Consider the following 15,561-nt stretch of genomic DNA (forward strand, 5'->3'; position numbering starts at 1 on the left):
TCATAGCTCCTTAACACATCAGGATTCAACTTCATCTATTTATCTGTCAGCTAGTCCATGTTTCCCTTTGCTGCTTTTCCTTCCCAAACCAGGGAGGGCAAAAGAGAGCAGTCGGCACTTGGAGAGGTTTCACTTCTTTTAAATCTTAAATGATGCTAAAAGTCAAGAAGTGTCTTCTGATGAGCCTCTGCCATTTTCCAGATGGTCAGAGTTTATTCATATGATTCTCTCAGAGTTGGCTTTTCCATCATCTACTGAATTGTGTATTATTTTACCCATTTTCACCCCAGCCCATTTCTTCACCATTCTAGTCATGTTTTTTCAACTGCTTTCAATACCTCAGATTAGAGTTTACAGTAATTTAGTGACACAACTTTCTTTGATAAAGTAAAACTGTTTATAAGAAGTAATAGGTACTTCTTATTAAATCATCTCATAGTCTTCAAATAATGATTTAATTGAACATTTTGTCAATTTTAACATAAGCCTTAAAAAAGTTACATGAAAATTAGTTGAGGAATGACATTGCCAAGCCCCTTAATGTTCTGCATCTCTGAAAACTATATTTCCTCATGCTGGAATTTTCTAAGTTTTTAGTACATACAGGTTTGTTTTTTTTTAGCTTGCCTCTTTTAGTTACCAAACTGCAAATAATTATATAATTTACAAGGTGATTAAAACTTTTAAAAAATAATGTGAAAGTTAATTCTCTGACTCTTATGGCTACTATCCATTCATATCTTATCTAAAAACTGTTTTTTTTTACTTATGGATTTTTAGCAGTTTTTATTCAACAAAAGTCATTTTTCAATCCTTTAAGCCACTAAACTGTTCACCTATAATAGGAGCATTGCCTTACTCTCTTCCCAAGCATTTTTTAAAGTAAAAGTACTCTTTCTGCCCCTTTCAACAAACTTTTCAAGATATAATTTACATTTGCATTATCCCTAAACTCCAAACCTTTGCAAAATATGTAAAATCTCAACTTAATAGCAAACAAGAAAGAAAAAATCTTTGTCCTATATCCCTATATGGAATCTATGTTTTGTTGCTTCTCTACAACTTTCTACTTCAATTTATACCAGAACTAATTGATTCTACACATAAGAATTGATTTGTTCTCATAGTAGAAGAAACTTTTTTTTAGGTATCACAATGGCAAAGACAAAATAGGGAACAATGGTGCCAAGTACTATCACCTATTTTATCATTTTCTTGAGCAATGAAGTTTTAATTGGGAAAAAAACACTTTCTAGGTAAGAGTAATAAACCCCACCCACATCTGAAAAGCTTTATCAGCCCAGAAGAAAATAAATTAAGCTTAAAAGTGACTCAAGGCATTTTATATACAATTCAATTGCATCTTCTTTTCTAGTATCAAATGGGTTAACTAGAAATCTTAATCCATTTTCATCCTAATTGTGGAGAAGAGGAAGAAAAAGCATTTTAGTAGCTAAATGAAAATTACTAGCCTATATTTGCCTGAGGCAAAAAAGGAAAAAAAGGTGAATTCTCTTGTGAGTTTGGTCAGTGAAGGAAAAAGATGAAACACATATTAAGCATCACTATATGTCATTTTTCAATTTGCTTGTGTTAAATAATGATTGCTTAGGCAGTGAGAGAGTGAAGTGAAGGAAAGACATTTCTTCCAGGTCTAGTTTAGTATTTGTTCATCTTCTGTAGTGTATGACCCCTGTATCATTATTTAGTTAAATCATGAACCACGAGCAGTTTGGCATATCATCTCCCCTATCTTGGACGACGTATTTCATAAGAACAAATGGATTTGCTACTGGTATCTTAGGTAAAATTTTATTTTTATTTTTGTTGTTTAATTTCTTTGGGAAAACTTGTTGGGTATGAATTTAAGTGATTCTTCTATTTTTAAAATGTTATGCCATTTCTATTTTAAAAAAAATAAGGAATTGGATTTAAGGAGCTCTTAATTTCACTTGATTTTTAAAAAAATTTTATTAAATGCTTTATATTAAATACTTTGTAAGTTGTTAAGTACCTGAACGGAAATACTTTTTTATGAAGGGATTATATAGAGAGAGAGATCATTTAAAAAGTGATGTCAATCACTTGAGAGTTTTGCAGAAGTTAAAGATATTGAAAATGCTCTCTCAAATGAGATTATCTTATTTATATTTGTATTTGCACTTCCTCAATTACTTGAATTTTCATTGTGCTAAAAAAAAAAAGTCAGGAGAATGTTTTTGCATTACAATATTTTAAGCATCAAAGCACTCATTGGTTGGAAGTTCAATCCTACTTTAATGACCGAAATGTTATTTTATTTTGGGCATTATTTTTTATATTTATTTACATTGGTGGTGGTGTTCAGTTGTTTCAGTCATGTCTGATTCATCATAATTGCATTTGGGGTTTTCTTGGTAAGGACACGGTAATGTTTGTCTTTTCCTTCTCCACTTCATTGAAATGGGGAAAATGAGCCAAATGACTAGTCCAGGGACATGTAGCTAAGAAAGATCTGATGCTGTATTTGAAGTCAGGTATTCCTGACTACAGGTCAGGCATTCTATCCACTGTGCTACCTAAATATATTCATATAGATTCACTTCTTGGTAAATATCTATTGGCTCTGTGTGTGTGTGTGTGTGTGTGTGTGTGTGTGTGTGTGTGTGTGGAGAGAGAGAGAGAGAGAGAGAGAGAGAGAGAGAGAGAGAGAGAGAGAGAGTGTGTACTTACACAATCTGTAACATCTATCTGTAGAGAAAGATTCATCCTATAAAAGACTAGACACCATAGATCAAAGATCCCGTCATGACTTTAGGAATTCTGCAAAGAATTGAAGAGAGTAAGTAAAAAATTAGCAATTTTCCATTAAATTTCATCATTGTGGATACTTTAATGAGATAACACTTTAAAAGTTCATAATGAAGCATACATACAAACACACACACACACACACACACACACACACAAATACCAAGTCTTTAAAAATAATAATGATCAATTTCTTCAAAGAATATAGACTTAGTATGACTGTTGTATTTATGTTACACATTTAAATATAAAATTGGAACTAAATATTATGTAATATCTATTCCTCAAAAACATTTTATCTGTTATATTTATGTGTTTTAATTTCTCTCTCCTTGTTTTAAGCACATATTCCTTTTTACCTTGGATAAAATGTGAACATTCTAAAACTGATGTCTAAAGGAGAAATTTATTTTGCCAGAAGCAGAAGAATTTGCTTCATATGCTATTTGGATTCTGTTTGTTTCTACAAAATGTTTCTATTTGTCATTTTAATGAACTTCACACATAAAAAATGACTACATGAAGACTTTGAGTTAGAGCTGGTCAACTTCCAGGCTATCTAGTCCAATACCTTCAATTTATAGAAAGGAAACTGAGGCCTGGGAAAGTAAATGGCTTGCCTGAAGTTAAACAAAACACAACTCTGACTCCAAAGTTCATGATTTTTATCACTGCATGTTGGCTTATTTTAAACCCATTAGGATAGCTCAAACAATTTTCAAAAGATGTTCCTCCATTGTAAACAAGATTTTAAGTTACCACTGTGTGGCATGCTAACTATTTTAACTAGCAATTTATAAAATTCCATTATTTAAAAATACATTTTAATATCTTTCATAAATGTTTAACAGCTTTGATACAAATTCCATTATATGTATTTTTAATCAGTTGACATTAACAAATATATGTTTGTTACCATCTAACATTGATTAATATTTTTCATTTAAGCACCCATTCATTGGTTCATGATACAATATAAAAGCTTCATAAATTTTTGTAGAATGATAAGTTCATAAATTATCAAAAACATATGATGTTCATTCACTTTGGTTCATTGTTTAAACTAAATTATATTGTTCAATTTTAAAGACCCTACAATACATTTTATCTTTTTTGGCTGTGTTCATGTATCACAAAGGGAAATGGAGATTGGCAATTATAGAGTTTATTTGGCTTTATCAATGATCAAAACAATTAAGTGAGGCTTTGTGAACTTTCAAAGTATTATCTTATAATAGCATCAATAATAATGAAATTTAATGGATAATTATTAATTCTTTACTTATTCTCTTCATCTCTTTGCAGAATTCCTGAAATCAGGAAGATATAGAAATAAGATTTGTTCCATGGTGTCTAGCTTAGTATTCTACATACAGTATGAATGTCTTTCTGCAGATGAGTGTGTGAAATATATATATTCATGCACACACATTTTATATGTAGCCAGTGGATATTTACCATGAAGAATTCAGTGATATTGGCTTCATTGGTATTCCATGAACAAGATACTCTCTTTCTGGCTTCAGGCATTTTCTCTGGTTGTCCTCCACATCTGGAATTTCCTACCTCTTCTTTTCTTCCTGCTGGCTTACCTGGCTTTCTTTAACTTCCACTTAAAATACCATATCTGATAGGAAGACATTCCAAGCACACATGTGTTTCTTTGTTGCCTCCCTCTTAGGTTGAGAACTTCTGCATAACATTGATTGTCTTCTGCCTCTTTTTCTATTCCCACTGCTTAGCATAGTACTTGGACATAACATGTGCTTAATAAATCTTCACTGAATGACTTATTGACTTGGAATTCTTTTCAAGATAGACATTACATTTTGTATATATATAATTTAAAGTCATGTTAATAATAAATAATATTTTAACAATAAAATAAATAATTAATAATAACAAAATAAAATGTTTAAGCTCAAATACTAGTATAGACATGTTTTTAAAATAAGAAATATTAGTAAATAGTAAACTCCTTCATCTTAAAGGAATCTGACTAAATGCTTATACTTAGTCTGATGTATATACATTCCTATCTTTTTTATACATGTATATATATATATATGCATATATATATATATATATGTGTGTGTGGGTGTGGGTGGGTGGGTGTGGGTGTGTGTAAATGTGTGGGTGTGTGTAAGTAAAATCTCATTGGTTAGGAATAGCTGTGGTAAAGTTATCAAAATTAATAAAATGTCTAAATCTTGGAATATTAAAAAAATTATTTCTTACACTTCTAAGATGAAGAAATTCAAACTACTCACAAAGTTAAATATGGTTCTTTGGTGGCTTGTTTGAATGAATAATAAAATCAATACTTATAATATTATCTGAAGTCTTCAAAAATGTGTTCATCTCTTAAGTGGCTTCAATTTATACCTTTCATTCTCTAGCTCATCTCCAGAGGAAGTTAGTAAAACCGTTCTTTGTAATAACATTAGCTGACATTTTTATAGTGCTTTGTACTGAAAGTGAACAAGTATGTATTAGTGATATTATGCCCATTTTACAGATGAGGATACTGGGACTCAGAGATTGAATGATTGTGAAAAACTAAAAGAGCTAAGAAGAATCAGAATCAAGTCTCAAAACTAAGCCTCTGCCAATTCCAGGTCCAGAATTCTTTCTAATGTACCACACTTCCATAAGCACTTCAAGGGAAACCTTTAGTCCTAGAATAGACTGAGTTGTCAAAAATTCCAAATGAATGGAACTTGTATTATAAGCATCAGATGTCATAAAAAATATAACTGGGTAGAAAATTCATTTTTTCAATAATCAAACTAAGGCTTTGGTTTATAGGATCAAAGGATTATAGATTTAGATATTTAGTCCAATGCCTTCATTTTCAGATAAGGAAAGTAAGACCCTGATAAGTTAAGGACTAAAGGACTTAGTTAAGGACTTTATACAGATAATAACCAGAGGTGGTATTTGAAGTAAAACATTTTAACTCCAGACAGAATTATTTCCACTTGCCATCATCTAGTGATTGAGGACCCAAGTGAATAGTATTAATTGTTTTAAAGAGGAAACCATAGCTCTCTACACTGTTTAGAGAAGGACTTCTTAAAGTTTTGTCCACTAGCAACCTTTTTTCATGCTAAAAATGTTTACTCAACTTTAGGCACATAAATAAATAACATGTGTACAAATCAAACATTTCCTGATAATAAATCATAATTTTGCAACCCCTACCTTCAGTTACATGAGCCCATGTTGAGATGTTGCCTAAATTAATAATAGCAGTGTAATTATCCTATAGTTGCCCTGCCCAACTAGAATACTCTTAATATGTTGTACATGATTGATGCTTCTTTCTTGAACTTCTTCAAGTGAAGACTGAAATTCTATTGATTCTTTAAAGAGTCACTCAAGTGGTAGAAAGAGACTTCATTCACTTGATGGCCTCATTTACTAGGTTCTTCTGCCCTAGCCCCAGTCATTTACTTTATATATACTTTGACTTTGTTTTCTTGCAATAGACTGTAAGCTTCTTGAGAGCAGGAACTGTTTTGTTTTTTTGTGTGTTTGTATGTTTAGTACCTCATACATAATAGGAACTTAATAAATGTTAACTAATTGAACCAAGTAGTGTTAAATCTGAGGAATCTAATCATACCTTTTGCCCTATCCTATCCCCCAAATTTAAAAAAAGATTTCACTTTTTAGGCAAACAAATATTTAACTTAAATGATTCTTGTGTAAAATCTTTATTTTCAAGGCCTTTTAAAGTGTAATTTTTGTTCCCATAAATCATGAATCTTATTGCCTGTCTGTAAGAATCTGTCAAAAGAGATTTCATGTAAAGCAGTTTTGATAGTGGGAAAAATAACAGGAAAAGCTTTTGAAATGATATAGCCAAGTCCCAAGAATCAAAGGACAGACTATCAGTGGCTGGTGAAATGTTAAGTGGACAAGAAACAATTTATGAGATTAACTTGTGGCTTCAGGTGTGGCAATGAAAATGCATTAGTGGTGTTGATCCTGGTTAATAGGGCTGTGCAATTCAATTGTTGTTGATTGTTGTTTTGCTTCCATTTCTGATTCAATCAAGAGATGCTTTGCAGAAATTCTGAGCTCTGTCTGCATACAACTTAAAGGGCATATATATCATTTTATAAAGATGCATTGTTTAATGGGCACTGTTCAATTAATTAATCACTGTCATGATATTACAGAGTATAATCAATCACTAAAAGACTAGTATCAAATTTGCCATTCAGAGTGAATTTTATTCTAAGCATATTATTTTATATTCATAGCAATTTGAAATGTCTTTATTATCCCTCTCATTAAGTTGGTGAATTTTAGAATCATTAGATTGGAAGGAACCTCCCAAATTCATCTAGTTCAACCCTCTGCTTTCAGTAAATACTACATATAAGACACCTTAGACTGATTCTATCTTCTCATGCAATCTATTTGCAGAAATGATCAGGATTCAATCAAGCAAGTTTTCTGGTGAATATATGTTATATTTATTTACATCTGTATGCCTGTTGTTATTTTTAAGCTCCCATAAACAGAGAAAGTTTAGATTGGCCTTTATCTTCTCAGTCCTTAGCACAGTTAGAATCTCTATAATTATCTGTTGAATTATTTGTCCCTAATGCCAAGTCTCCCAAAATCCTTAACTTCTTTCGGGGCTCATTACCTGTGACTTTTCATGATCCCCTCAGTAGGGTATGGCATCACTAACACCATCACTAATTATTATGTATATACTCTGAGTAGGTATAATTCAATGACTAGAGTCCTGGACCTGGAATCAGGAAGACCTGAATTCAAATCAGCTCAGACATTCATGTGATCCTGGGCAAGTCCTTTAAACAGTTTGCCTTAAGCCACTGGAGAAGGAAATGGCAAACTACTGCAGTATCTTTGCCAAGAAAACCCACATAGAGTCAGACAAACTGAATAATTATGAACTCTGAATATAATGGAAATTCACTTATATGTGTTTCTATTGTTTCCCCTAAATGTATGAGAGTCCCTTAAGGGAAGGGGTGTTTTTGTATTTTTTTAATCCATTGTGCCTAGAAATATACTTGGCATATAAATGATTGTTACTATATGATTATATTCAAGCCATTTCTCACTCTCCCACCCAGCCAAAACGTCAGATATATAGATATAGATATAGATATAGATATAGATACAGATATAGATATAGATATATAAATATAGATATACATGGCTGTTATCTATTTTCTTGCATATATATGTACTAATGTTTCTTAAGTTTCTTTAATAAATAAACTATATATATGTGTGTGTATGTGTGTATATATATATCATATTTATGAAAGTATATACCTATGTATACATATATATCATATATGCATACATATAGTTTATTTATTGAAGATATGTATTGATATTTATTGAAGATAGATATTGATTGTATTGAAGATACATTATTATTAAATATGTTTAAGAAACATACATATACATATATGTGTATACCTACATGAATATATAAATGTATAAATAAATGTATTTACACATACATATATATTATATATACATATAGTTCATCGAAAATATTTTAAAACAATGAGTACAAATATATATATATACATACATACATATATATCACTTTTTATGTTCAAATACTATTCTAGTTAATAAGGATAAACATACAGAAAAATGATACATATTTACAAGAAGCTCACATTCTAAATTTGGATACTACAAGTACATATAGAAATACATATATAAAGAAAATAAATACAAGTATTTGTAGTTAAATGCAAGGTAATTTGTTAGGGAGAATATTAGAACTTAGGAGAGATCAGGTAAGTCTGTGAACAGAAAATGACACTTGAGTTATATATTTTTTTTAAAAAGTGGTACAGTATATAGAGCATTGGCTCTACCTTGAGTTCAAATTTGGCCTCAGATATATACTAGCTGTATGACCCTGTCACATAAACCCAAATGCCCCTCCCCATCCAAAAAAAGGCCCTATTAGGGAGAGAAAAGAAAAGAAAGCATCCAAGACATAAAGGATAGAAAGTACAGTCAAGCCTACTAGAGATGAAGTATCCTATGTGAGAAACAGAATATGGCTGGATTGAAACATGCAGGAAGGAGAGAAATGTTGATTAAGTCTGGAAAAAAAATGGGTTGGGGCCAGATTAACTAGAGCTTTAATAATTTAATAGAGAAATTTATATTGTATTCTAGAAGTGATAGGGAGCTATTAGAGTTTGCTGAATAAGGGAGTGGCAAGGTCAGTTCTGAGCTTAAGGAAAATTACTTTGACATGTATGTAAATGATTGATTAGAATAAAGTGAGACTTGAATTGGGGAGGCTAATTGTTGAAATAATTTAAGTGAGGGGTAATAAGGGCCTGAATTAAAGAATCAGTTTTGTGAATAGAGAAAAACTGTCAGATAAGCAAGATAGTATAAAGATAGAAATAGAAAGATTTGGCAACTCAGTGGAGTAAAGGACAGTGAACAGTAATACAAAGACTACAAACCAGGGAAGACCATGGAAGTGGTGGATTTGACAGAAGTAGGAAAGTAGAAAAAGGAGATGATTTTGGGTAGGCACATGTATTACTTTTATTCACTTTTGTGTGCATGTTGCATATATGTGTATATAGATTATTTGTGCCCAACCTGTGGGCCTTCTGAGCAGGTTCATATTGTTCTGGTCAGCCATAGTTGGGCACACTGTAAATTGACTCCAAATCTATTGTGATAACATTTTGGTCCTATTCAAGTAAGATGGAAAGCAAAGAATAAAGAAAGTTTAAATTGGTCTTTCCCTACTCACTGTCTAGCATAGTCTCTCTCTCTGTCTCTCTGTCTCTCTGTCTCTCTGTCTCTCTCTCTCTCTCTCTCTCTCTCTCTCTCTTTCTGTCTCTCTCTGTCTCTCTGTCTCTGTCTCTGTCTCTGTCTCTGTCTCTGTCTCTCTCTGTCTCTCTCTTCTCTCTCTTTCTTTCTCTCTCTCTCTGTCTCTCTCTCTGTCTCTCTCTCTCTCTGTCTCTCTCTTCTCTCTCTCTCTTTCTCTCTGTCTCTCTCTCTCTCTGTCTCTCTCTTCTCTCTCTCTCTCTCTCTCTCTCTCTCTCTCTCAGTCTCTCTCTGTCTCTCTCTCTCTCTCTCTTTTCTCTTTCTCTGTCAAATGTGATGTCTCCTATGCTTGAAATCCTTCTCAACTAAACCTCTCAAAATCCTTAACTTCTTTCAAAACTCAGCTACCTGTGGCTTTTTCTGCTAGAATAATCTTACCATGACCATCATACATTAGTATGTATTTACTTTGAGTATATTCATTATCTACTTATATGTATACATCTTGTGGATGCATAGAAGAAATAATAAGAAACACTGTTTCTATTGGATATTAAACATAAGTTAACAGAGTCAATATTTCCAAATATATATATATATAATAGAATACAGGCAGATGGGCCTTAAGAAGCTTTCATCTACCAAACTCTTTGAGGGCACTTTTTAAAATTTTTTTATTTATTTGTTTACTTAATTATTTTTGCTGAGGCAATTGGGGTTAAGTGACTTGCCCAGGATCACACAGCTAGGAAGTATTAAGTGTTTGAGGCCAAATTTGAACTCAGGCCTCTTGACTTAAGGACTGGTGCTCTATCCACTGTGCCACCTAGCTGCCCCAAGGACACAATTTTTGAAGGTCTTCTCTAGTGCTTCAGAATCTGACCTAGCTGATTTTCCAAGTATAACTTTCATACTAAATAGTGAATAAATGTTTTACTTTAAAATGGTCATAAAGAGCCGATTGTGGTAAAGAAATGTGTGCTTATTACCTGAATCATATCAAAAGGCTAGTTAGAGGAAAGATGAGAAATCTAAGACATGATACTCTAGAATGTCTGAAAATGAGGTGAATGAAAGGGCATAGTGTTGTAGACGTTTTCCCCCTCTAGTAGAAATATCTTTACTATGAGTATATACTATAAATATCTAAAGTAACTGGCTTTTTTGGTAGCAAAAAAGGCAGAAGAGTTTGATTCTTAGACTATGTTTTCCTTTGCTTTTCTTTGTCTAAATCACTTAGAATCTCCAAGTATATTATCTGTTCTCCCAATTAACAGTAGCCTTTTCATATCACAGAATTACCTATTCAGGAACAATGTATCATAAATTTTACTAACTACACTCACTCTAGTAAAAATAAAAACAAAGAAACAGTCACAATTGGCATATTACTTTATGTGTTTTGTGCTTTAAAAAAAAGCCATGAAAATTTGGGATTTGTGTGCACTTCTATAAAGTAGCTTCAAATCACAGAACCATTAGCTCTGCTCAATTAAGTCCTTGCTTTTCAACAATGCCCCCATTATTTTTTAAACTATTGTACATTCAAGCATTTTTCATGTTGTCATTTGGTGGTGACAGAAAGAGTTGAGGGGCAGAGGGGGGGAGAACTTTCCTGAGCTAATCCAACCAATGTCTGTACTTCTTAATTACATTTCAGTTATTTAGTCAATCCTAATGTTTCAAACTTTCTTTCTGAACCAAACTTATTATCTGAATTCAGTATCCATCTGTTATTTTTATCTTAATATTCTTAATGAACAAAAACAACTATTTACCTCTACCTCACTCCCTTTTTTTCTTTATAACTTCCTTTTTTATGCTTGCAAACCACAATCTTGGTTTTTAGCATGCTTTTATCTATCCATATTTAATTCCTTCTATCTTTCATTATAGGTTACATCTTTATTTAAGTTGTTTACTCTTTCCAGTCATAAAGAAATGAATCCTATTCAATTCCCTATCTAAATACGTCTTTAGTAAACTGAGACAATTCCCTCTTAATACAACAGTGGTCATAATAGCAATATTTCTATTTATTCATTCAATATGTGCCTCATTTAAAAACATGGTTAATTTTGAAATAAAATTTTAGTGGTATAGAAAGGCTTTAAAAATATAATGATGTCACATATTTACATCAAATTTTAGGCTAAAATAACTGAGATGTTCATTTTTACCATCTCTGAGAAATGAAATTTTTACCACCTTTGAGAAGTGGGATTTTCAATATAAACAAACTTTTCTGTGTCACATTATATAACCAGAAAAGTAATTGAAAATACAAAATTACATACATAACCAAATGAAGTAAAATGAACTTTTTAATGCTCTGCTTATTTGCCTAAAATAGTCAAATTAGTTCTCCTTTTTATGCTTTCCCTAAATGCAATTTGAAATGTATTTCAAAAATAGTAGCTATATAGAAAAGTTGCTTCCAAATAGAATGTCTTATAACATCAATTATATCAGAGAAAGACAATTTTCAAATAGTCTAGGGAAAAAAAAAAAGTGGTACAGGTCCCTCTGCAATGGAGAGGGAAAAAAAAAGAAAAAAGAGAGAAACAATATTTCTAAACAGTCACTAAAATTTGGGAACAAGTAAATGATCTTAAGGTCTATGAATATTTCTCTTTGAAGATTTATTCAGAAGGTGTTATGTATTGTTTCATTTTAAAGGACACCAACATTTTTTATTAGACCTACCTATTCTAGCTGTCTAATAATGACTATCGTCCAGGTTTTTCTAAAATGCTTGCATGATGCTGTTATTTTTAAATTTAACTATGAACTCACTGATTCCTAGAATTCGAAAGGATTTTGTCATGTGGCAAGAATTTAAAATACAAATAATTTTCATTGTATTAAACAAAGATTTCGGAGGGGGAAACATCCAGAAAAGATAAAAATTCAGCTGTTGTATAGTGGAAAGCACTAATTTAAAATACACATAATCATATGCATATGTGTATGCCAAATTCTATTCAGTATGCTACTAATATTTTGAAGAAATGCAATTACAAAAAATCACACAATATATGCTGCATAAAAACAGCATGTCTTAAAAATTCTAAGAAGCTTGACTTAGGTAAAAAAGAAAAAAAATGCATCTTCTATAATAAAGCAATATCCATTTGATGGAAAATCTAGCAACTACCAACAAATTCAGTAGCAGCTTTCATTTTATTCATATAACATTTATTTCACTAATTTCTTTTCTTTCAGAGTATGTACATGGAATGAATCCTCCTAGAGACTTTCACGGTATGGAACACTGCAAATATTTATATCTTAAGAGCCATTTGAGCATTTGTGTGTACATGAATGCATCATACAAACATATGTATAACATGTTTAGATACAAAAATAAAAGCAAATCAATTAATTAAACAATTAAATCAAGCTTTTTTGCTGATTCAAATAGTTTTATACAGCTTTCCATATAAATGGCATGCCATATAAAACATTCAAATGAAATGTTAAATAATACCTTTATTTTTGTAGCATTTACAACATCTGCATTCTACTATTATTAAGTGACTCTTTGTAGGAATGCTGTCTAATGTAAAGCTTGGCTTCTGTTAGAACACATTTTATTACCTATTTTAACAATGTTGTTTTTTTTTTTTTAATATACATACTGCAAGCTAAGCCATACAAAATTTTAATGGGGATAGAATGTTTACTCAGCCTTCGTAAATTAAAAGGATTAATTTTTCTTAATTTCAAAATTTGCTCCTTATTATGTACACAATTGACTTAATGAGGGATACTCTTAATAAAATTAATACATACTAACCACAATATACCTGAATACTTGAATTAAGAAAGGAGACATTGGAATAAGGTAATGATATGATTTTTTTAAGTTAAATATCTTTGAAACACTCCAAAGAGAAGCATAGACTTTAATATTTAAAATGAAACCAATTTATATATTTAGGTATATTTAGTCTGTAGACTTTGTGACATTATATATTTGTATTATAATACTTAAATTAAAATCTTGCTTTGCACTATCTACCACTGTGATGTTTCAACTAACCTATAATAAAATACACTTACTTAATCTGGAAAATAGAATTAAATATTTTTAAGTAATGTATAATTGACAGAAACATAAAAATGCAAAAAACAGGAATTTTAAACAAGTTACTAGAGAAAATTTATTTCACCTATATGCATGATTTCTTCTTTGAAAATTTCCTTAAAAGCAGAGTTAAAATATCTTTGATATATCCTACTCTTAGTTGGATGCTTACTTTATATTATAGAGGACATTAATAGGGTGTATAACTTTCCATCGAAATGATTTTTCCTCCTATTATACTATATGCATACTACTTATGACATACAACTTATAATATTACAAATCTTTTTGATTTTTTTTCTTTCTATAGCAAACTTGAAAGCACTTGTGATACTAAAACAAGGATTATCTTTTATTCTTGATTTTTAAGACACTTGAGGTAAATTTAAAATTTCCAGAGAAAGTTTCATGGAGTTTTTTTTTTGTCAGATTTTTGTGGGAAATATTTTGAAAGGAGGAATAGTAATCTTGCATTATTTCCTCCCTTTTTCTTTCTTAAATATCTATCAAGGTGTTTTCCACTTAACCTAGCCCTATGGAAAGGGATATCGTTGTGATATTGCATTATTGAAATTTGTTTAGTGTAGTAAACCTAACAACCTCTAGGTTTCCAGTAACTTTTAAATCAGTTCATGATAACTTGCTTTCCATTCATTTTGTGCTCCTAGAAAATAAGAAATTATTAGCAGTTTTCTAAATTTGCTCAACACATTACATAAAAGGAGCAGGTCCTGGAAAACAGAAATACAAAATTGTCCAACAGAGAACAAATGAGCAAAGGCTTTTATTGTTGTTATTTGTTATTCTATTTGTCCTGCTTTTAAAAAATCTCCAAGGTCACAAGTAAGCTATTATTAGTTGAAATTCATAAACCCAATCACTAAAATACCTACATGTTCAGTGTGTACAGCCATATAATTATCAAACTTTCCTTTAAAAGTGATGAGTATGACTTCTATAATCTGGCACATATACTATTGCTTCAAGAATGCTTTTCATGTGATTATACCTTTTTAGCACACCATCAGTAGGGCTCAAAAGATCCATTAGCACAAGTTCCCTCCGACAAAATATGTACAGTTGTGCATTTAAGAAGATTCAAATATCCAGAAGTCAGAGTTTAAGTCTACTATATCAAGGAGAATAACTCTTTATTCTTAAATTCAATTTTTGAATTTAATCATATCTTTAAAATTCAATTTTTAACTCATATTTAAATGCTAGCGAGTACTTTAAAAACAGTTCTACACATTTTATCTATCTGGGTGGAAACAAATCTACTAAAGGGGCTTTTTATTGTATTGTAAGGGATGCAGGGGAGTAGTCTGCAGAAATCGGTGTCTTGGCCTTTCGCAGAACCAAGACCTGAGAGAGTAATTAGAACTTGTGAAGGAGGAGAAAGGAAGTTTTGGTTTGTGTATGCGTGTGTGTTTAACTCAATGTTTGTCATCAGGAGCAAGAAAGAAGTTTCTTGCAAGTGAAAGGCTGCACTTGATTTCTTGAAGCTTAGCCAGAAATTGATCTTTCTCAGAAACGATTCATAGAAACATGTGTTGACATTTTTTCGGTCCAATTTAGGTTATAAAGTATATCAGTACTAGGAGTTCTCCAGTATTATTCCCAGATCAGTAATTAAGAAGTTTCTCTACTTGTAGAGAAATGAGAAAGGACTAAAATAGAAGAAAAAGAAGAAAGGACTCAGGCCAAGCTGGGGATGGAGCCATCAGAATTAGTGGCTGTGGCTCTCCTGACATCCTCTCCATCCCCTCCCACCAAGACAGTTACGAGGATAGTTTGAGCTGAAGCTACTGTGCTGGAATCGATGGCACAACCCGAGGAAATGATGGAGAGAGGGAAGGAATACAAGG

General features: G+C 31.5%; 1 protein-coding gene across 2 annotated transcripts in view; it reads left to right on the plus strand.

Moving 5' to 3' along the window:
* The window catches only part of RUNX1 (RUNX family transcription factor 1), a 313,280-nt gene that overhangs the window by 164,938 nt on the left and 132,781 nt on the right, over positions 1–15,561 (plus strand). The window contains exon 3 of one of the 2 annotated variants that reach the window (XM_074300678.1): positions 12,829–12,867. The exons of the other annotated variant lie outside the window; for it this stretch is intronic. Within the exon in view, the coding sequence (XP_074156779.1) occupies positions 12,829–12,867 (39 nt within the window). The remainder of the gene's footprint in view (positions 1–12,828; positions 12,868–15,561) is intronic. 2 annotated transcript variants of the gene reach the window in all.

Source organism: Sminthopsis crassicaudata, chromosome 3, assembly GCF_048593235.1.
Source record: "Sminthopsis crassicaudata isolate SCR6 chromosome 3, ASM4859323v1, whole genome shotgun sequence".
In the NCBI taxonomy this organism is placed as follows: domain Eukaryota; kingdom Metazoa; phylum Chordata; class Mammalia; order Dasyuromorphia; family Dasyuridae; genus Sminthopsis; species Sminthopsis crassicaudata.